Below are 22,984 nucleotides of genomic sequence, written 5' to 3' on the forward strand. Positions count from 1 at the left end.
AAAAACCATTTAAAAAAAAATAGATTGACTTGCCCAAGGTCACCTAAGAGGCAAGCGGCAGAGCCAGTATCAGAAGCCAGGTCTCCTGACTCCCAGTCCTATGCTCTTTCCACTAGATCACATAGTTTCCCAGAGGAAGATCACATTTGAAGCCCAGAGGTCAGTTGGGCAATGGATTCTCCCTCCGGGAACTGCAGGTTACCCTCCTAGGGCAGGGGAGCAGCCTGCAGGAATTGAGCCTAGCCTTTCGCCACCTCGTATCCCCGCTGGGGCACGGAGTGCTGCGTATTTCCAACGGCATGCAGAGATTTGTTTGCTTTAAGGTGAGGACCCGTTTATGGCCAAAGCGTGCGGCGACTTGGTAGGGGCTGTGGCCTTCCTCCTAAGCCGGCAGTTGGTCAGGATTCCCCCCGGACCTCTCCCCCTCGCGAAAGGCCCGAGCCGCTGTTCCGGAAAGAAAATTTCACCATGGTTAGCACAGCCCCAGCAAGGTAGAGCTGGAACTGCAACTCAGGTGCCCTGATTCCCACAGCAGTGTTCTTCCCAATAGACCAACAATGGGACTGTGTAAAGAGGTGCTGAAAAGGAAATGTAGGGCACCTGGCTTTTTTTAGTGGGGAGGGGGAAGACCTGGGGGGATGTGGGCTGGGCAGGGGAGGTGGATCTGAGGGTGTTTTGCTCCCTAAAGGCAACGGGTTGGGAGCTGGGAGCAGGTGGGGGGAAATGGTTGTGTGGGAGACGGAAGGGACATGAGTGGGTGGTGTTTAGTCAGAAAACTTATTCAGTAGGAGCGTCCTCGTCAAGGCTGCCCGGGGCGACACGCCAGGGTGGATTATGGGAGAGGGAGGGAGTTTTAATGGCAAGTGCCCCGGATTATGGGGATAAACCGTACGTAAGGCCTTCGGCCTCCGTGCCAATCCGAGAAATCTGCTGCGTCCACGGGACTGGCGTAACCAAATTCTCCAGAGGGGCGCTCGGGCTTGGGCAGGATTTTATTCGCTGTTTCCCCACAACATCCCTGTGGGGTAGGTCAGCGTCACCAGCCCCCGGTCGGGAGGGAGGAAACGGAAAGCACCACACACTCCCAGGGACCACCCCGCCGCTCAGAGGATAATTCGAACTCACAGTCAGCTTCCCCGCACAACTGGGCGGCCCCAACCCCTTCCCCCAAACTGCTCAGAGGAAAACACCCAGCCCCGTCCCTCCCCCGCCCCCACCCACTTCTCACTGCCCACCCGTCACCCAGCATGCACTGTCATTATAACCACAACATCATTATAACCACGACATCGTGCCGGGTGGCTTGTTGAAAGGAGACCCTGTCGAAAGCCACCCTCCATTAAATGGAGCCTCCTTTCACAGGCCAGTTCCCGGATATCGCCTCCCGGCCTGGTTGACCCATCTGAGCCCCGGAGCACTTTCCTGTGGTCAGTCGATCACGGGGCCCATTGGCTTCAGTTAAGATCCAGAAACCGGACTTCTCCGGGTGGAAATTTTCACGACGGCTCCTGGGGCCAGGGGAGCTTGAGGTTTCCAAAATACCCAGATAGGGTAATTGGGGCATCGGGGTCCATCAGCCTTAGGAAATGGACCGTAATGCTTCTTGGGATATTTTTACGGGCGATCGATCGATGGCATTCTTGGAGCGCTTATTGAGTGCAGAGCACTGTACTAAGCTTTTGAATCCTCTTCCGGGGGTGGAAGCTCATTTGGAGGAAAGGAATAGCGGGGGGTCTTTCCCCACTTTCTGAGAAGAGGACTGGGGGCTGCCATCTCTGATTCTTCTCCTGCAGCTCCCCCAGGTTTATGGGAAATCCCAGAGCCCTCAGCCCCTGCCCCACTCTACATTCACAAGAGATAGACCCACCAGAGGCAGGAGGGTGGGGGCTGAGACTGGGGAGAGGCCTCTAACCGCATCCGGCCCTAGTCTCGGGGGCAGAGAGGGCATCTAGTCTCTAGTCCAGGGGTAGCAGGGCAGCTGGGCTTTGGCACCTCTGCCTCTCCCTGGCGCCCTTCCCGCTCTGTGACAGAACTGTTCCCTGAAACAGGTCAAGGGAAGAGGGGAGACTGAGGCCCGGCCTGGCCGGAGACCGAAGGAGACCCAGAGGTGGGCAGGCCCCGGGAGATGTGAGAAGGGAGTGGGGAGGGGAAGGGAGACGGAGAGCCGGCAGGTGAGAGGATCAGCCCTTCGGCCAGCGGGAGGCCGGCCCGCCGCTCACAACCGGGCCCGGAAGAGGGCACAGAGGAGGCTGGCGGAGATGGCGGCGGCCCACACCATGGCCTGGCTGCCCCGGACGCCCGTGGCGGCACTGCGGTTGCACATGTTCCCCTGGCAGCAGGACACGGACAGGGCCCGGCCGTCCGACGAGACCGTGCTGTTGGGGCAGGTCGGAGCGCAGGACTTCATGACCAGGATCCCGCTGGGGTTGGCTGTGTGGCGAAAGAAGACAGACAGGGTCAGTATCTAGGGAGGCTTTGAGGGCTTCAGTGGGGGTCTCCTGGCCCCCCGAGCCTTTAAAGAGCTCCATCACCTTGCCCCCTTCTACCATGACCCAGCCCACACATTTTGCCCCTCTTAATGCCAACCTACTCACTGTACCTCCATCTCATCTATCTCATCGCCCACATCAAGCCCACATTCTGCCTCTGGCCTGGAACGCCCTCCCTCTTCACGACCCCCAGACCACCACTCCCCCAACCTTCAAAACCTTATTAAAATCACACCTCCACCCAGAGACCTTTCCTGACTAAGCCTTCGTTTCCTCTTCTCCCACTCCTTTCTGCAACTGTCCACTTGGATCACCCCTCTCCCAACCCCACAGCACTTAGGTACATATCCATAATTCATTTATTTATATTAATGTCTGTCTCCCTCTCTAGACTGTAAGCTCTCCGTGGGCAGGGAATGTGTCTACCAATTCTGTTATGGTGCATTCTCCCAATACAGCTCTGCACACAACAAGCGCTCAGTAAATACGATCGATTGAGGGTGGCTCAGCGTGAGGCGGGGTTGGGGAACACCGATGGCAGTGGCTGGGCCTGGGAGCTTTCGTTCTATTTCCTTGTCTGGCTTTCCCTCGTCTCCTTCCTCCCCTCCGCCTCTCTGCCTTTCCTTCACTCTTCTGGCCTCTCTCTTTTCCGGCAATGCAGACTGGAGTTTCTCTCCATAGTTGTTTGCTCCCAAAGGCTCAGTGTGTTTGTCAGTCTGGGGATTTTCCCTGCAATGAGTAGATGGGACAGCCCATGTTTAAAGCTGTGGGGGTGATGAGAGCAGTGACATAATAATAATTCTAATAATAATAACATTTAGGTCCTTAATTATGGGCCAAGTAATAATTGTGATATTTGTTAAGCGCTTAGTCTGTGCCAAGAATTGTACTAGAAGAGAAGCAGTACTGTAAGAGAGTACTGTAATTGTACTGTAAGAGAAGCAGCGTGGCTCAGTGGAACGAGCACGGGCTTTGGAGTCATAGTTCATGGGTTCGAATCCCGGCTCGGCCACTTGTCAGCTGTGTGACTTTGGGCAAGTCACTTAACTTCTCTGTGCCTCAGTCACCTCATCTGTAAAATGGGGATTAAGACTGTGAGCCCCACGTGGGACAACCTGATTCCCCTGTGTCTACCCCAGCGCTTAGAACAGTGCTCGGCACATAGTAAGCGCTTAACAAATACCAACATTATTATTATTATTATTATTACTAAGTGCTGTGATAGATACAAGATAATCAGGCAGGGCACAGTCCCTTTGCCCCTTGGAGCTCACACTAATTATGCCCAGAGAAATCACACATTATGTCCCTCTCTCCAAGGAGCTCAAAGCATTTTGATTAGCTATTTTTAAAATAAATGACACTGCCCTGAGAGTGAACAAATCGGGAAACAGGCATAGAGGGGTTAAGTGACTGACCCAAGACCACGATGCAGCATCCAAAGCCTAGCAGTTTTTCTCCAGCAGGAATTCCCCAGGGATTAGATTTAGCTTAATAATTGGAATTCTTAATGAAAGGAATGCATCTCACGTCAATGTAAAATCAATGCGGTGTGAAATCAATGCTTTGAAATCACTGCTTTGGGGTGCAGGAGGCTCAGGGAGACATGGGCTTGGGGGTTCCCTGAGGCCCTCCCAGATTGCTGGGGGAAAGGGGGGATTTGCTTCCTCTTTAGCTCCCCACTCATCCTTGAAGCTCAGAAATTGATTCCCATTAGACCTCTGACAATAGGGCAGATCGCAGAATGGTTCGATAATAAAGTTTCACGGGCAGGAGCATCCTCAGAGAGTGGGAAGACAGAAACCAAAGAGATGTCCAGATTCTCAGACCCAAGTCCAGAACTTGATGATTAGCCACCCAAAGCCAAGCAGCACCCCACAACCCCTCCTAATAATATGATCGTGGTATTTGTAAAGCGCTTATTATATGTTAAATACCCTACTAAGCCCTGGGTCTACAGGATACCTACAAGATAAAGGGGGCTCACAGTCTAAGAAAGAGGATTTCTGGGTACCTTCTCCCCATATCGCAGAGGAGGAAATTGAGGCAAGTGGAGTGACCAGGCCTGTGGAGGAGCCAAGAGTGACCAAGCTTATGGCTGGAGTGGGCTGTGAGGCCTCCTGGAAAAAGTTTGGATGTTTTGCCACCCACTTGGGCCTCTGCCCTGACTGTTCAGAATCTCCCTTTCCCTGAGAGGATCTCCAGCTAATGGGCATGGAGGGCTGCCCAGGCCAAATCTTAAGGTTCAGGCCGGCACTGCCCGATCCCGTCTCCACCGGGGCTGCCAGAGGAGTGACTCCTTAGCAGGGGACTCCTGGTTGCTATACTTCTGGACTTTTTCCATTGTCTGCCTGGTCATTGCTGTTTTCCAGAAAACTCTCCCCCCTCCCTACCCCAACAGGAAATAGTTTTGTAGGCAAAAGAAGGGGCCGCTTCCTCAGATCGGCCCAGAGAGAGTGTGGTGGGCGAGGGAGGGGCCTAGTGGGTTGTGGGAGGGAAGTAGGGCTCCGGTCAACCTCCCCGCCTTCGCAAAATCCCAGACGACCTCAGAGGAAGGCCTCCTGCTCCCCAGAAAGGCATCAGTGCACAGGGGAGTGGGGCAGCCTCTGGTTCCAGTCCACACAGCACAGAGTGAAGTGAAAGATGAACAGCAAGGACCCCAAATCCACATCATCCAAGCAAAACATCCCCCAGCTCTCCCCTCTAGTAGGATGTTCAGGCCAAAGCAGACTATTCTGGGCCTGAACGATCCGGATAATCGCTCAGGCTTGGCTTCAGCACAGCAACGGGGTCACCTTTCCGATCATCCGTCTCCCGCCCAGTCTCACGGAGACTTAAACGCGTGGGTTCTGCAGCCCTGGAGACAGCAGAAGCGCCTGCTGGACTTGGAGCGAATCCATCCCCATTCAGATTGCGCTGCTCTGTCTCTCCCATCCAAGCCTCCCGGCGTCCCAGAGAGAAACCGTGGTTGAGTGCATCAGAGATTGAGGAAAAGCTGGGATTAAAGGAGGGCTGGCTGCGTGCCTGACTTTCTTCAAGGTTCGCTGGCTTTTTCGTAACTCACTTTCCCCATCTGTGGTCTGGTCATGTTAGTCCCTGGGAGGAGCATATGTCAAGGGCCTGGCTGAATCAGAATGCTCTCGTTGAGGCTAAAATGACTGCAGTAACTTCAGTGAAAGTGACAGCTCAGGGCCACCTCTTCCAAAGGTTTATCCCCTCCCACTCTGACTGCCAGCCAATCTGCGTCCCACGCCTCTCCCTCAATTCACTGGGGTCCTCTTAACTGCGTCTGCAGAGAAATGATACCTGCCGATTGGGTGTGTGATCTCGTCAATTAGACTGCCTGCCCAAACCCCCTGCCCTGGCCCCCCAAGCCCTGGTGTAGAAGTCCCCAGCACATAGATGGCAACTGGCCGAACAGAGGGGCTCTCAGGGTGGTAGAGAGAAGGGGAAGAGGACCCTGAAGAGGGTGGGGGCCGGGGGGACTGTGCTCAGAGAGGATGAGTTTCTGTTAGATTCACTAATCCAAAAAAGAATCCTTGTTTGCAGGGCAGATGGACGGAAGAATCCAACCAATTTTGGGTTGGAGGAGACACAGCGATGTTACCTTGTCCTCCTAGGTAAAAAGCCTTGTCCAAGCATGCCTGGGGAAGGGACTCAATATGTCTCCCCTCTATCTCCTTTGTGGGAACTACCCGTGGACTTGGAGTCTGCGGGGCTGTTCTAAATTATGTCACCGCTGGGGGAAGGTGACTGAAAAGAGCCCTGGGAAGTACAGCTGGGACTAAAGCCAATTTTGTACAATTTTAGTAAGTGCTCTGAGAGGCTCATCTAACCTCCCCACCCACTTCATGAATGAGTGAGCCAAGACTTCCTGAAGATTCCCCAGCCAGGCTCCCAACCGGAAAAGGGGAAAGGGTTCTGGAGTCCAGAGGTGGGGGTGAGATTTCCTTTACTCTCCCTAAGGGCTTGGGAAGCTCCTTTGGGATATTCTTCCTGCCCAGACCTTGGAGAGAACTAATCCAATGAAATCAGAGATCCAAGATGAGAAGGGACTTTGGGTTTCCAAACTGACCATCCAGTGTGAGGTGGGGCCCAGTCCTCTGCTTCCTGACTACCAGTTGCTTGTAGATGGCTGGGCTAAAGATCTGTATTTACAACTCCTTGACCTTTCAAAAACAAAGCACCCTTTTATTTTTGGCAGGGGGAACACCCCATTTGCCAGGGGCAGCCCTCCTCTCATAAAAGTAAGCAGCCTGGTGCTCAACTCTAATGATGCCCTTCCACAGATGCAACCCCTCTCCCCAAGGACAGGTGACTCCCCGCAAACCACTGCTTGATCCTGCTTTGAGGTATTTATAGCCTCCCCTTCAACCCTTCACAAGTATTACTTCTTCACCAGAAATAATGCTTCTACCCCAAACCCCATTCCTTCCCTCTTCCAATCAGTCTGTCACTTGCATTTATTGAACACTTACTTTTTGCAGAGCAGTGTGTAAGTGCTTGGGAGAGTAAAATAAATAAAAATAAATGGTATTTGTTAAGCGCTTACTATGTGCAGAGTACTGTTCTAAGCGCTGGGGAGGATAAAAAGTGGACAGGTTGTCCCACATGGGGCTCACAGTCTTAATCCCCATTTTACAGATGAAGTAACTGAGGCACAGAGAAGTTAAGTGATTGCCCACAGTCACCCAGCTGACAAGTAGCAGAGCCGGGATTCGAAACCATGACCTCTGACTCCCAAGCCCGTGCTCTTTCCATTGAGCCACGCTGCTTCTCTAAAACAATATAACAGACACATCCTAAGCTACGGAGACCCAAAATGCCTTGCCAGATGAGCTCCAGTTGACTGGCCCTCTGTAATAATAATCACTGAGGTGTTTGTTAAATGTTTACTATATGTCAAGCACCGTACTAAAGAATGAAGTAGAAACAAGTTAATCAGAGCAGTCACAGTTTCTGTCCCACATGGGACTCACAGTCTAAGAGACAGGGAGAACAAGTACTGAATCCCAATTTTACAGATGAGGAAACCGAGTCACAGAGGAGTTAAGTGATTTCTCCAAGGTCCCACAGCAGGCAAGTGGTGGAGACAGGATTAGAACTCGGGTCCTCTGACTGCCAGGCCGGAGTTCCTTCTGCCAGGCCCTGCTGCTTCTCACCAACCTTTTCAGTCACCGCTAAGCTTTACACGTGCCTCAGTAATTATATGACTACGATTTAGCAGTTTATATTCTAAATGTCTTTCCGTCTTCCTGAATGTTTGAGTAGCTCGACGTGTGTATGTGTGTATATATGTTTAGGTGCTCATGTGCGTGTTTATGTGTTCTGTCTCCCCTTTCTGATGGTCAGTCAGCCCCTAAAGGCCAGAACCTCCCCTCCTCCCCTCTCTGCTCCTTCCTGCAGAGCCCAGAACAATTAGGGTACCTGTCTCATCGCCCCCCTCTCAGACTTCCAACCACTTCCTGTTTTCCCTCGGACCCTTCCCCAGGACCTAGTACCAGACCCTGCCTAGAGTGCTGGGTCCGAGCAGACTGGGGTCCGGACAACTGACCATCCCGCTCCAAAAGTCGTATCCTTCCTGCAGTGCTCCCGTTCAGATAACTGACCACCCTGCTCCAGAAGCTATTTCTCCTGCGGTGCTCCCATCCGAAAGCTCTCGTCCAGACCCTCCGAGGAGAAAGGTGAAAGACTCTGACGATGATCTGAAGGCCCAGAGGAGAAGTCCAAAGGGCATGAGCTTTGGACAGACGGCCGGCAGACTGGAAAGGGGCCAGACTTGCCACGGTTTCCGGGAAGTTGCGAGTTCAACCATCTCGGTCCCGGGCTTTCGAAGCCGTCGCAAACCACAAATTTGCCAGTTTGGCTTGCACTCTGTGCTTCCTGCCCACAGCTGGACCCCGGCTGCCCTTATCTAGGGCTGCCCCAGCGGATAGCCAGCCAGGCCCCAAATCTCCCTCCCTCTCTAACCCACTGGAGCTCAGAACGTCTTCCCCGGTTTGTATTACCCGTGGGGTAGCTTTATCCACGTCATCTCTCTTCTCCATTAGCATCTATCGTCTAGATGTGACTGAGATACCCCGGCTCTGAGTAGGGAGGATGATGGGAGATTGAATACACTAGAATTACACTGGGTGGTTCATCTCCACCAGCCCCATCTGAAGCCTCAACACACTCACTGACTCCTTGGATGTGAAGCAACAGCAAGAGATCATTATCTGGTCCATCCTATGATTAGTACTTTGAGCCTCCCTGAGCTATGACAGAACTCAGACTCCTCAGGTCAAGTGGGCCCCCAAAAGGTCAACTGGTCCAACCTCCTGCTTCTAGAACCGTGCACGACTTAACCACCTAGGACAGGATAGGTGTCTGTTCTTTCCTTAAAGACCTCCAGGGACAGAGACTCCATGACTTTCTGCAATAGCCTGTCCCCGGGCCTTATCCTCCCGACAGAACAGTTTTCCTTTTTCTTAAAGATTTCCTTAATTGATTCCACATCTTCCCTCTTCAATTCCTCCCAGGATCTCTCATCCTTTGCTCTCGGGAAGTTGTTTTGAATGTCTAACTTAAATCCCTCCAGCTACAGAATAAAGCCTCTTTCCTCTAATCCTGCCCTCAGAAACAGGAATAAGAGAACCATGCTTTGGTTCAGAGATGTCTCCACTGACGGCGAGACTACATCCATAAGGGTGTCTTGGAGAGAGAGTGTGTCCTGCTCACTTGCCAGCTGTGCCCACCGAGATGCAATCGGGTACCTATCCTGGCCACCGGACATTCGGGTGAGGGATGCGCTCGGACACCAGCGGTGGGGCCGGTCTGGCGTCCAAACCAGACCAGTCCAAGACTGGACCCCTTGGTCTGGTGTCCAAGAGGAGCAGGGAACATCTGCCTCCTGGTGAGCCCCACCCCCCAATTCCCCTGACACTCACTTGAGTCCCCTGCAACCTCTTCTTTGGGCCGGCTCATCCCACTGTTTCAGCCGGAGCCCCAACTCATCCAGCCTCCCACCATTTTGAGGCACATCTCTGGCCTCTGCCTCTTGGTCTTTCGGGGTGGATGTTCAGAAGGTCCCCCATAAGACCGGACCCCAGGAACCGCCACACACCTCTCTCTGCGCAGCCGGGAAAATGCATCCGAGTCTCCCCGTGCCCTGGTCCAGGCTTCAAGATCTCATCTGGCCCTGTGCCCGCAGGATGCAGGTTTACAGCTCCTCCAGGGCCAAGAGATCACATCAATAAGTCACTGGGGAATCACTAGGGTCTGACAGAGCCCCTCTAGGAGGGAATCTGTCACCCGATATCAACAGATTAGGGAGATAGGCTCCAGGATCAAACGTCCCAGGCCGGTGGGAGGACTCGGGCTGCATTATAGCCCCTTGTCACAGGAAACCAGGTTAATCATAGCCCACTGGACTCGGACTGACTTCCAGGGTAGGGATTATCATTTGTGGATCTCAAAGCACCTCTCATCCTGTCATTAACCTCAGGCACCTGATTATCTCACTAGCATTTAAGCGTTCTCATGGCGTCTCCCCTGTTAGTGCCAGGATGGCGCCATCATTAGCTGGGCTTGACCTTAGGAGAAATAAGATGTCGGGAAGGCTGCTCCCGCCAGCCCAACTCTCAGCCTTCCTTAGATTCCACACTTTATGGATCCCTGCTTCTGTGGTCACTGCACACTGCCACTCCACCATCCCTGCCTCTTTGCGGTCGTTGCACAGCTCCACCGCGCCACCATCCTAGCTTCTGTGGGGTCACTGAACAGTTCCACTGTACCACCCTCCCAGCTTCTGTGGGGTCATTGCACAGCTCAAATCCACCGCCTTCCCAGCCTCCGTATGGTCTCTGCCCAGCTTCATGGCACCACCATCCTCACGGCCCTTGCCTGGCTTCTCCCCGGGCCCGGCACTAAGTGGACTCAAGGTCCTTGGGGAGGAACATATGAGGGGCCTTTCCTCTTAGAATAACTCATCTTACCCTCTGAGGGCTGGAGCCCCTGAAGAAAAACGAAATAGTGCCTCAAGGCAGTCCCACCCCCCACCTCGCCCTAGCCTACCCTGGGGCAAATCTGCCCTCTGAAAGACCATCCTGAGCTCTGGAATCAATCACTCAATCAGGTTTAGTAAATGCTTACTAGTGCAGGGCACTGTACTAAGAGATTGGGAAAGTACAATATACTAGAGTTGGTAAGGCACTCCCTACCTACTATGAACTTACAGTCTAGAGGGAGAGACAGACATTAACATAAATGAATGGAATATATATAAATAAAATGAAGGGATGGAGGGGGGCTCTGGAAGAGGTGGTCCAGAGGTAGGTAAAAGTAATAATAATAATGTTGGTATTTGTTAAGCGCTTACTAGGTGCAGAGCACTGTTCTAAGCACTGAGGTAAATAAAGGGTAATCAGGTTGTCCCACATGAGACTCACAGTCTTAATCCCCATTTTACAGATGAGGTAACTGAGGCACAGAGAAGTTAAGTGACTTGCCCACAGTCATACAGCAGACAAGTGGTGGATTCTGCATTCGAACCCATGACCTCTGACCCCGAAGCCCCTGCTCTTTCCACTGAGCCACGCTGCTTCTCCATAAAGTAGCCGGGAGCAGAACCAGACCTGGAACCAGAGAACTCTGCCTCTGAAGCCTCTAGGCTGTAAACTCATGGCCTACTGTAAGCTTTTTGGGCCTCAGTTTCACCCAACTGGAAAATGGAGATGATATTAATCTATGACCCTTCTTATCCCATGGAAACGAATAAGGGCATAGCAAGTTTGGGCAGCTTCTTAGGGACCGCTTTGTACAGAGTCAGTGCTCAGTAAATATCAGTTGACTGATGGATTGGAGCTGGATACTACATTGACTAGAGTCTCGAATGTGGAAGGATTAAGGAATAGAGAGGCAGTTTGGTCTAGTGGAAAGAGCACTGATCTGAGAATCAGGAGACTTAGGTTCTAGATTCTGCTCTGCCACCTGTCTGCTGCGTGACTGGGTAAGTTGCTTAACTTCCCTGGGCCTCAGTTTCCTCATCTTAAAATTGGAGAAAAAATAACCTGTTCTTCTGCCTTGTTAGTCTGTGAGCCCAGTGTGGGATAGGGACCCGCCTAACTCGCCTAGTCGCCTAACTCGATTCTTATATTTCTGCCCCAGCATAATATATCAGCAGAGTATATAGGAAGCAGAGTGTCTAGTGGAAAGAGAACAGGCCTGGGAGTCAGGACCTGGCTTTTAATCCTGGCTCTGCCACTCGTCTGCTGCGTGACCTTGGCAAATCATTTAACTTTTCTGTGTCTCAGTTCCCTCATCTGTAAAAGAGGTATTTAGATGTAAGCCCTATACAGGACAGGGAATGCAACCAACCTGATTACCTTTATCTACCCCGTGCTTAGTACAGAGCTTGGCACATAGTAAGCACTTAAATACCATAAAAAGATGACTCCTTTTTGAGGCTGGCAGCTAATTTCTCCCCTCCTCAGGGTAGCCAACTCCAGGGTCCCCCTGAATCCTGAAGAACCCAAGGACTCTGGAAGGGGGGAAATGGGGTGGGTCTTCATAGAGGTGTAGGGAGGAGGGGAAAAAGAGCCCTCCAGAGCCATTTCTCCTAGTGTGGGGCAGGGGAGAGGGCCTGCACTGCCCAAGTGACATGGGCCTGACCAGCCCAGCCCAGAGACTTACCCAGCCTGGGCCTCTATAGGGGCATTGTGGGGGCCCGTCTTTCCAGCTCCCGGCCCGTGTTCTGCCTCCACAGCCAGGGGGCTGGAAACCAGCATGGCTTCCTCCCACCTGGTCAGCCACAGACCACAGGCAAATGACTTCACCTCCCCGAGCCTCAGCTTCCTCAGTGAAATGGGTCCACCAGGCCCTGCCACACCACATCCTGAAGGTAGCTGAGCTCGAGCCCTGTTCTAAATCCCCTCAGAGAACCTAGGCGGACCTGGACAGAGCACTCTTTGTGACTTAGCCCGGCCTGGCCCTGTAGTTCCTATCTGCAGCCTATCTTGTCACTCTGATCTGCTAGCCCTCTCCCAAAGAAGAGCCGGTCGGGTGACGTCCCTCCCTCCTTCCCCTTGTAAAACTGACGGGAAAAGAGAGGCCCAGAGAGAGGAGGGGTCCGACATCAGGTCCCCGGCTGGCCGGAGAGAGTCGGGCTGTGGGCTCGGACCGTCACGCCTTGAGGGTACATCTGAACTGAGGCTGTTGGTCTGGTCCCTTGGTTTGGGTCTCTACTAGGCAACTAACTCACCTGTGGGGCCCCAAAGCCAGTCCCACATCCCCTTGCCTTCCCCAGTCCCAATGAGCTATTCACAGGCCAGAGGCCTCCCCAGGCCCGGTCCGTACCGACACCCCCCTCACAGGTCTCGGAGTAGCGGTGGGTGGACCCCCAGGGTCCGGGGAGGGTTATTACCCTAGTCTAGGCCCGGCCGTGTCTCTCTGAAGAGGTGGGAGACGTGCCGATACTCACTTGCCCTGGTAATAACACAGTACTTGTCTGTCGCAGAGCACTCCACCAGAGACTCGCAGTTCTCATGGCCACAGCACACGTGGCATTGCAGGGACTGAGCTGGGAACGGAAAGCACAAGTCACGTCAAAGTGGTCCGCAGGGCCCGGGGACCATCTGGCCGCTGGCCACCGTGGGGAAACGGGCAGGGCCTCTCTCTCTCTCCCTTCCAGGGAGCTGGGCTAGCCAATCGAAAGGAGTCACTGGCACTAGCGGGTAGGACAACAGGACGCCACCCACCCAGGTAGCCCGGGAGACAGAGTCCGCTAACGTCCACCGTCTCTGGTCCGAACCTGGCTTGACTGGCTCGGGGTCGCCAAGCCTGGAGGTGGGGGGTGGTCGACTTGACCTCGGGGTCTGTTCTCAAGTCTCCTTTCTGAGCTGAAATATTTAAGACGGCCTTTTAGGTTGCTCAGCCTTATAGTCCTCCGGGGAAGCGGCCATGGGTGAAACGACCATCAGGGAGGGAACCCCTATGGATGGGGCCAAGGTTCCTTGGAGAGACTGGGATAGAGCTGGGGACTGGGGCGGGAAGGAGCAGCAGGGCCATTGACCTTCAGGGGAGGATCCTTTATAGGGAGTGGCAGCCACAAGACTTTTCAGAGTATCTGGGGGGGGATCTTCTCAGGGTCCCTAAAGTCTCAGAGGGCCACTGTCATCAATGAGCATGCCCAGTGTCCCTGCCTGATCCGGACAAGACCAAGCAACCCTGCTTCTCCGCTTGCTCCCAACCGACTGACCACCTGGAACATGTGAGCAGCTGGGGGGGCTAGGGAAGGCGGGGGTCCCAGGGAAAGGGGATACACCTCCCCTGACCTCCACGGCTTGGGGGTCCAAGCCTGAGCTGTGGGATTCCGGGAATCTTGCTCTCCCACCTCACAGCAGCCTGCCCCTGGGCTAGTGTTCCTTTCTAGCCCACCTAACTCCTGAAGGGTGGGGGCAGGGGGCTGGCCACCCACCAGGCTGGGGAGCAGAGAGGGAAGAAAAACTGGATGCCTGGAAATGGTGGGGAAATGGAGACCCTCAGGGGAGGGGCCTGTTCTGAAAATGGTGAGGGTCAGAGGTCAGGGTCGGGGGTCAGTGTTAGGACAAGGCAGAATGGGGTTAGCTGCTAAAGGAGCCAGGTGGGAGAAGGTTTAGTATGCATTGAGCTACCTCAAGGGGACCACTTTCTGAACGAGGACTATTCCCGTGGCCTAGACCGCCACAGGCCATCCTTTATTTGCGACAGCCACACAGAGGTGGGGGTGCCTCTTGGGGTTGCGGCCAGGAAACACTGGTGAGTTCCTCTCTTCCTAGAGACACACTTTCCCTGTCCCCGTCCCACTTTCCTCCCCGCGTCTCCTGGCTTGCCCCACTCATCGTTTCTTTTTCCCTTCCATGTCCATCCCGGGGCTCCCCCGGCCTGCTGGCTCCAAAACTTGGATGCTGTGGGACCTTGGGCAAGTCATTTAACTGCTCTGCACCTGCTTCATCTATGAACTGGGGATTCAATGCCTATTTTTCCTCTTAGATTTATACTTCCTCTTCCTTGTTAGCCCCATGCGAGACAGGGACTGTATCCAATCGGAATGCCTCACGTCTACCCCAGCGCTTGTCATAGATCGGTAGTAAACACTTATTATCATTATAATAGCTCTCCCTCTTCCTCTCATCTCACTCGTGAAACAGATCCTAGACCCTGCTCTCTAGATATTTCCAGTCAGCCTCTTTCTCTCACTCACTCTCTCTCCTCCACCCTTTTTCTTTCCATTGTCTTCTCCCAAGGGTTTAGAATAGTGTGTTGCACCCAGAGGGTGCCCAATAAATACCCTTACCACAACTGCTCTCCACCGTTCTCAGCATTTGTTTCAGTGGGGCTGCCCCTGATGCTTCTAGGCCTAGATTCTGTGAAGGTGGCAGGTGTCAAGGGCATCACCCTCTCTTGCCAACGAGATAAAATGTGCCAAGCCCTCCTTCTGGTGCTGCTAGGAAGCCGGGTGGAACCAGGGCTGGTTTCAAGGCACAACCAGGAACGCAAACCCCTTGCTGGTCACCTTGTCCGGTCCCCTGTCTCCAATGAATGGTTGAAATCAAACCAATGTGTGGGTGTCTTTATGCCTTAAACAGCTCCAGGATTGCACACTCGTCCTCGGCTTTGAAATGCTTCCTGTTGTTTAACCCAACTCTCTCTCTCTCTCTCCCCAGACGGTGTCTGAGGTTTCGCCCTCATCAGCCCTGCCCAGGAGTGTCTGGGTCCAGAGGGCCGGTAAATAGGCTACTTCCTTCGTATCCTCTCCTTCTCCCTCAAATCTGCTTCCCCCTTCATCCCGGGCATCTCTGCCCTTTCTGACGCCTTGTAGAAATTCCTTTCTGAGCTTCAGCTACAATTCACCTGAGCAAGCTTTTGGACCCATAATCTGCCCCAGATCTGGTCTCCCGGTCAAAAGCAGGAAAACCCCACTGTGCACCGTGGCGGAATACTTCCGGAGAGAAGAGCCAGGGATCCGGGTTCTAATTCCACCTCCAATCTGACTGTTGTGTGTCCATAAGCCGATTGCTTCACCTCTCTGGGCCTTGGTGAAGAGGGGAATCTAATCTGTTCTCTGTCTCCAGGGGACGTGAGTTCTAATCCTGGCTCGGCCAATTGCCCACTTTCACTTAACTTCTCTGTGCCTCAGTTGCCTTATCTACAAAATGGGGATTCAACACCATTCTCTCTCCTAGACCGTGAGCCCCATGTGGGACGGAGACTGCGATTGACCTACTTAACTTGTATTTACTCCAGCCCTTAGGACAGCGCTTGACAAATAGTAAGGGCTTAAATGCAATAATCAGTGGTGGGGAAGAGAGAAATGGACCTGACACAGGTGAAGATGTGCTGCTGAATCCCTTGAAAGAAAAGAGCTCATAAGTAAAGGTGTGACCACAAAGACCTCTTTTAGATTCTGAGCTAAAATCACTTGTTAGTTAAAATCAGGACATTTAAAATCAGGACATTCAGCTCCTCAGACTTCAGTCAGCGCAGAGGCTTCAGGGAGAGAGATCGGCAGAGGTTACAAAGAGAGACGCTGAGTTAACCTGGGGGAAGAAAACCTTTTGCCCAAAAGAAGTCAAGTGACTGGTTAGCAGCAAAGCTGATTTAGCGGAAGGGGGGTGGGGAACGGGGTCTCCAGACGGAGTTTGAGGACCACTGATTTCTCCTCCCTGTTCTACCGATGACTGACAACTGAAATTTGCGGGGCTCAGTTTGCCCTGAGCAAACAACTCTCCGTTTTCCACATTAATGGAAGGGATAAAGCAAAATGGCACTCAGGCGCACCTAGGCAGGGGGTAGAGGGAAGATGCCTAGCCAGGCGCCGGGTCGGTTGAGCCTGGAGGAGACTCCCTCTGCCAGATTTGATGCCACCGAGCAAAGGTCAGAGACTCTCAACCAGTGAGAGCCCGAGACCCCAACCCGCATAGGTCACCCTGGGCCGGATGCCCTCACCGGGGCAACCGAGAGTCGGCTTTGGAAAGATCTGCCCCATTCCTCGTCTCATAAGGAAGCAGGGGCACGGGAGGAGGAGGGCATTCTGTGAGGGTGCCCTGGGAGGAAAATGTCAGTCAACTGCGTTAAAACAACCGGGAGAGAAAGGAAAGCAGGATGGGAGCTGAAGATGATCCAGGCAGCAGTTTCCCAGTGGGATGATTGGACTCAGCCGGCCAGACCCCCAGGAACGCCGAGTCGGCTGCCCCCCAACCCTGGGGACCAATATGGACCTCCCCTCTCTTCGCCCCACTCATGCTCAGCAAGAACCGGGAGGAGCCCAGGTCAGAAAGTGATTAACGGAACCCAAAATGGCTTTCCAGAGATGGAGCCCAGAGTTCAGGACTGCCCCGCCTCCCGACCCCTGGTCCTGCTCCTAACCCCGCCCAGGGGTCATCCAGGGGATAAGCCCGGGGGGGGGGGGCGGTCTAGGGGGAGGCCCAGGGGGCAGCCCAGCTTACCGAGACCCAAGGATGCGATGGCCAACAGGAGCACAGATAGGAGCACCTTCATCTTCGAGGGATCCTGGCAGACGGGAGAGAGAGGGATGCCTCCCCCCGGAATTTTATACCCTCCGCCCCTCTGGGGGCGGGATGGGCCCCGAGACGGCCCTAGTAATTTAGTCTCCCCATTAGCCTAGAACAACAAACGGAGTTTGAGTCAGAGGGAGCTGCGGCCCAGGTCCAGGGACCTCGCTTCCTGCTCTTGCCAGGTTCTCTCCAGACCCCTGCCCGGGCTCAGGGAACAGTCAGGACACATCTAGGCCACCTCTGAAAAAACACCAGACCACTCGAATCAGGTAGAACAGGGGGAACCCAGGTTCCTCAGGAAGTGGTTCAGACTTCCCTCTCCTGCCACCCGGGCGCTGCCAGCCACCGAGGGGATAATAATGTTGGTATTTGTTAAGCGCTTACTATGTGCAGGACACTGTTCTGAGCGCTGGGGTAGATACAGGGTAATCAGGTTGTCCCACGTGAGGGGCACAGTTAATCCCCATTTTACAGATGAGGTAACTGAGGCACAGAGAAGTGAAGTGACTTGCCCACAGTCACACAGCTGCCAAGTAGCAGAGCGGGGATTCAAACTCATGACCTTTGACTCCCAAGTCCGGACTCTTTCTACTGAGCCACGCTGGGATGGTCAGAAGGGGCCCAGACCAGACCCTGCTCTTGCTCCAGCCTGGGCAGGAAATGGAAGGTGGACGAGGTCTGGTCAGTTAGGTTCAGTTCCCAGATTGGCAGGGACGGTCTCCCAGAACCTCCCTGGTCTGAGCCAGGGCTCAAAGAGGGAGTTAAGGTCAGCCGTCGCTTCTTCCCTCCACTCATCAACGTGGCATCGCAATGCCAACCCCGATCCACGTGCCCCTCCTCACCTTCAGTTCTCCTCCTCGGAATCCCCCTTCCCTCTCCCTGAGCTCCACTGACCGCATCATTCTTCCCCTCTCCAAAGCCCTTCAGAAAGACCACCCTCTCCAGGAGGCCTTCCAAGGTTATCCCTCTTCAAGGCACTCACAACTCGTGGGCATTTATCAATCTGTTCATTTGTTCTCTTTGGATTCAGGTACAAGTCTTGCCACGGCCGGGGTCATCTTCAAACTGAAGGGCAGCTCTCTTGTTGTCGCTGCAGTTGCTGCTGACTTGTGCCTCATTCTCATTCTTCTAAGAATGGTACCTTTGCGTGGAGCACAGCAGGAGCCCGGCTGGACCCCAAACCTCCCGATAAGGATAATAATCGCTGGGGTATTTGTCAGGTGCTCGCTTTGGGCCAAGTCTTGTACTGAAACTCTGGGATAAATATGAACTAGTCAGCTGGGACGCAGTGACTGTCCCACATGGGGCTCCCAGTTGAAAAGGGAGAGAGAGAACAGGCGTTGAATTCCCATTTAACACGAGGGAACTGGGGTACCAAGAAGTGAGGTGACTGGCCCATGATCAAGGAGCTGGAAAGAGGTGAAGCTGGGATTAGAACCCAGGAGATACCCCAGGGTGGCTGGACAGTGCTCCCTCCACCACTGCCTCTAGCTCACCTAGAAGGCTATAGAAAGTAGCCAGAGGCTCCGAGTAGGTTTAAACGGATCCACGAGCGTTGGGCCGTGGCGGAAGCAAGTTGGGATCTTAAAATAAGGATATGGGACACAAAGATGCCTGTTGCTTCCGGCCCCTGCCAGGGCCCGAATCAGTAAGACCATCTACCACATGGGCACCCGCCCCATCGGACCATTAGGGGTTAAGGGTTGTAGGTCATCCTCAGGAGGGCTAGGAACTGCCTTCTCCTCTCTCTGCCCCCTCTCCCAGTATCCAGATAGGGTGGTGTTCGCCAGGGTGGTTGCCCTACCCAGACTTTAATAATAATAATAATAATAATGTTGGTATTTGTTAAGTGCTTACTATGTGCAGGGCACTGTTCTAAGCGCTGGGGTAGACACAAGGGAATCAGGTTGTCCCACGTGGGGCTCACAGTCTTAATCCCCATTTTACAGACAAGGTAACTGAGGCACAGAGAGGTGAAGTGACTTGCCCACAGTCACACAGCTGACAAGTGGCAGAGCTGGGATTCGAATCCATGATCTCTGACTCCAAAGCCCATGCTCTTTCCACTGAGCCACGCTGCTTCTCTGCTTTAGAGCATGGATTGTGTGACGGCGGGGTGGAGGGAGGCGCCCCGCTCCTGATGCATCCTGACTAGGCCCTTTTGACCTGTGGGACTAGTACCACCTTCCCGGGGGCCTGGGTCAGGCTGAACTGGAGCCAAGGTCTGAGACCTGTTCACCACCACCAGCCCCAAAGCCCCTCCTGACCTCCGGCCTCTTCTCTTTCCAGATGGGTACATGTCTCCCCATTCCTGTGGTTGCCCCATCCTCTCCGCATCGAACGGAAACATCTGAGGACTTTAGGTACAACACTTGTGCACCTATTTTTAAGTTATATATTCTAAATTATTTATTCATATTCATGTTTGCGATTTCCCTTCCTCCCAAGCTCATCTTCTCACTGGGCCTCTTTCTCAACTTACCCACCTCCAACCCCCAGCTTTCAGCCTTCTTCCTGCCTGGACCTCCCCCCTCCCCGCCTCAAATCTGTAAAACTTCGGCTCTCCCCATCTTCAAAGCCCTTCTGAGAGCCCACCTTCTCCAGGAGGGCTTCTCTGATTCATATTTCTGGTGCTGTGGGATTCTGTTTCAGCTTTCTTGTGCACAGTGACCTTCTGGGGTAAGGTGTCTTCTTACCCTAGAGCCCTGGAACTCAGGAAGAGAGGGTAGGTGTCACAATACCTAACTAGGCGGATCCAGCCAGGGAAACACATTTTTTATATGCTGGGCGCTGTCTCAATTACACCATATCAGCTGTGTCCATCAAGCAATGTTTATTCAGCGACAGCAGGGCGACAATCTCTGTCCAGAACAGAGACAGTCGTCAGTGACTTCCCGCCCAGGGGGCCATGTTAGCACACAATCTAATTAACTTAATTAGCCAGAAGGACCAGGGAGAATGGGCTGGGGTCACAGGCCAAACTGGCTTATTTTAGTCCACAGCAGGACTCTGGAAAACTTTTTCAGAAATATGGGAAGGTTTGAAGGGAACCGAAAATGGGCTCATCCCTTGGGAAAGAGGAGGTTGGTTCGAACCCAAGTGAAGGCCTGAAAACAGCATTCCAGAGCCAGAAGGAGCCAAGAGAAGTCATATTGGACAGCTCTCTGTCTGCCAGACTCAGCAGCCAGTTGGGTGACACCTGCCTTAAAAAAAAACAAACAAAAACTAACTGTCCCCTATAGCTTTGACACTGGATGCCAGCTTGGTCCCTGGTCACCGAACCCCCGGGACCCCTTCAAATAGCCCCGGAAGCCCGGAGGCAGCAGCCTCGCCGCTTCTGTTTTGACTCACAAAGGAATCCACATATTATCTAAATGAAATTATCTTTGGCGCTGCCAGAAAGGAGATGGCAATCCACCCAAGTCTTGAGACATCAGGAGAAGAGAGAGATTGCTCGAAAGGCACATATTCTTTTCCTGGAGAGAGGGAGAGCCCGGCTAAGTTCTCCCTGCTCCACTCCTCCTCGTTTCGACCGTTTGGGGGCTTTACCTCCCTGAGCTCAGCGGGATCAGTCCACTGGCCCAGGGGGAGCAGCCATGTCACAGATTTAGCCATCAAGGGGATGGGGAGCCAACCAGGATGGAAGAGGAGTTGTTCACCCTGTGGGATTGGCCCACAGTCCTCATAGGCAGAAAGGCTGACGGAGAAGAAGTGGACTTTCCCCAGGGAAAGAAGAGACGCTCTATTCTACCAGGATCTCGATGGCCTGGGCCCCCATCTTCAAAGTCCTCATGTCTCCTCCAGGAAGCCTTCCGCAATTCATTCCCAGCACCCAAAGCTATATCGACCCAACTGCCTTTACCATTTATGAATTTAGACCCATCCTCCACACTTGTGGCCAAGCGCACCCTATTTATTCTGATATTTCATCTGGGCTACGCCACCGCCTGGCCTGAGCCTCCTGCCCCCGTCCCTCCCGTCTGGGCAGGTTTCCGGTGCCAGTGCTCCAGCTCTCCTGCGGGGGCGGCGGGCACCATGTCATTATCTCCCGGGTGTTGATGGGCCCCGCGGGCACAGCGTTTACTGGCTTGGGGCAGGCTGAGTTTGCAGCAAAGCTGAGCTGGGGAATGTGGAAGTTCTGAATCCGAAACCTGGGGGGGAAGTGGGCCGGGGGGGCCGGGGGCGAGGAGGAGGCCAGGATGCCCGAAGCCATGGTCAATCCAGGCGGAAGGATATTCTGGATTCCATTTTGTTATTAAAATGTAATCACACTGATCAAACATGGCCTGTGGAGGCCAGGCAGCCCTGTGGCCCAAATCGATACTATTGATTGAGAGCTTACTGGGTGTGGAGCACTGTACAGAGCATTTGGAAGAACACAGTAGAATTAGCAGACCCGATCCCTGTCCCCGAAGACCCGCACAGGGCAGAGCGCTGTACTAGAACTAGGCCGATGCACCAACCGTACCCCACTGAATGAAAGTCCCTCTTCTCCAGGCATTACCGGGAACATTCAAGCCCCGGGTCTCCGACTGATAGGAGTGGCAGGAAAACAAGCCAACAAGGGTGTTGGCCGAGTTGCACCATGGTTCCTGTAACCCAGGGTGGGCAGGCTAACCACTTCTGGGCACTGCCTCACTGGCTGGGCTTCCAGGAGCTTCTTGCTCATCAACATTCCTCTCTCCTGTTCTGGATCTCTCTCTGCCCTTCCCTTCCCTGTGGCAAGGAGGGGTCCCGAGGAGAGGGAGAATCCCAACAATGGTCCCACATTGTCCCGGATGGGGCCTTGGGCCCGGAGGCTAGGGATGGTAAGCTAGCACATGCTCTCTCTCGCTGTCTCTCTCTCTCTCTCTCTAAAAGGATAACCCCCTCTGACACTTATAGACCAGAGAGCATCCCAAGGTCCTTGGGAGGCGGGAACAAAGCGGCAATAGCGATAATAATTCCCAGATGAAAGGGACTGTACACATGCAAAGTAGCACTCCTGTTCCTCGTAATCAGCCTCCCCGGGGCCACAGCCCCATGACGTGGGCTCCTCTCCCGAGCCGAACCCAGGCCGCCTCCACCCTAGGGCCTGTGGAAGAAGCTAATGACCATTTCCGGGGCTCCCTCAGGGAGGGAGGGCTGTGCCAGCCTCCCGGAGTTCAGTCAGTCGAGGCGTCAGCCGGACCCGGGGCCGTGGACTTGGCGGACCAGACCTAGAATAAAATGCAGAATGTTGGGCCCAGCTTCCCCACCTAACTGGACCCGAGGGGTGTACGGCAGGGAGGACGGGGGTGCAGTCGGCCTCTGGAGAGAGTGGGGGGCGATGGGGAAGGGGAGATACACAGAAGCCGAAAGCTCCTCAGCATAGGAGTGTCAAGGTCAGATCAGTCTACCCTATCCTGTTTCTTGGAGGACTAGTTTCCCCCTACTTATTATCACATCTATATTAGTTTCTGACTCCCCATCAGACTGTAAGATCCTTGAAGGCAGGGATTATGTCGACTAAACTCTATTGAACTCTCTCAAGCACTTAATACGGTGCTCTGTCCACAATAAGTGCTCAATTAACACCCTTGATTAAGAACTCCATCGGAGGGAGGGAGCTGAAGTCACGTTGGGTGAACAGGAAGTCAGAAGGCTTTTCACACTGACCTAGTTCTGGGTGGGTCGGTGTCGGGGGAGAGCTGTAGGTCTGTTTAGGTTTCAGCAGGGAAGCTCTATAAATTGGGAAGTAAACAGAAACCTTGGGGACGGCTTGGAAAGCTTCCTGTCAGCCCATCTTGTAAAATATGGGTCAGGATGCCGTGACTGGAGAACGATGGAAGCTACAGGCCAGAAGCTCCAGCCCCTTCAACTCGGGGCTGCGTGAGACAAATCAAGTCTGCTTTTGTGCTCATCTGGGCCCAGAGCACTCCACTTTCTCTTCAAACACCAAAACACACAGAGGGAAGAGGAGATGTGTCCCAGCAGGTCAAA

At 53.6% G+C, this 22,984-nt stretch overlaps 1 protein-coding gene across 2 annotated transcripts; it reads right to left on the minus strand.

Annotated features, from left to right (window-relative positions):
- Positions 1-1,226: 1,226 nt before the first annotated feature.
- Positions 1,227-17,036, minus strand: LY6E (lymphocyte antigen 6 family member E). Of its 2 annotated transcripts, XM_029063432.2 has the most exons (3): positions 16,955-17,036; positions 12,949-13,047; positions 1,227-2,430 (listed from the first exon to the last, which is right to left on the minus strand). In XM_029063432.2, exons 1-3 carry the CDS (start codon positions 17,004-17,006, stop codon positions 2,216-2,218), a joined length of 366 nt encoding a protein of 121 aa, XP_028919265.1. In that variant the 5' UTR covers positions 17,007-17,036; the 3' UTR covers positions 1,227-2,215. The 2 variants fall into 2 exon arrangements, with proteins under 2 accessions (XP_028919265.1, XP_007667314.1); XM_007669124.3 differs by lacking the exons at positions 12,949-13,047; positions 16,955-17,036 and adding an exon at positions 5,285-5,626.
- Positions 17,037-22,984: the final 5,948 nt, after the last annotated feature.

Source organism: Ornithorhynchus anatinus, chromosome 4 (assembly GCF_004115215.2).
Source record: "Ornithorhynchus anatinus isolate Pmale09 chromosome 4, mOrnAna1.pri.v4, whole genome shotgun sequence".
Lineage (NCBI taxonomy): Eukaryota > Metazoa > Chordata > Mammalia > Monotremata > Ornithorhynchidae > Ornithorhynchus > Ornithorhynchus anatinus.

What these genes read in the sequence shown, in the direction of transcription:
- LY6E (XM_029063432.2), bottom strand. Translation starts at nt 17,006, where the DNA reads ATGAAGGTGCTCCTATCTGTGCTCCTGTTGGCCATCGCATCCTTGGGT. An exon ending in CATCGCATCCTTGGGTCTCG is followed by an intron (nt 13,048 to 16,954) that starts GTAAGCTGGGCT and finishes TTCCGTTCCCAG; the next exon opens with CTCAGTCCCTGCAATGCCAC. An exon ending in CTGTGTTATTACCAGGGCAA is followed by an intron (nt 2,431 to 12,948) that starts GTGAGTATCGGC and finishes TTCGCCACACAG; the next exon opens with CCAACCCCAGCGGGATCCTG.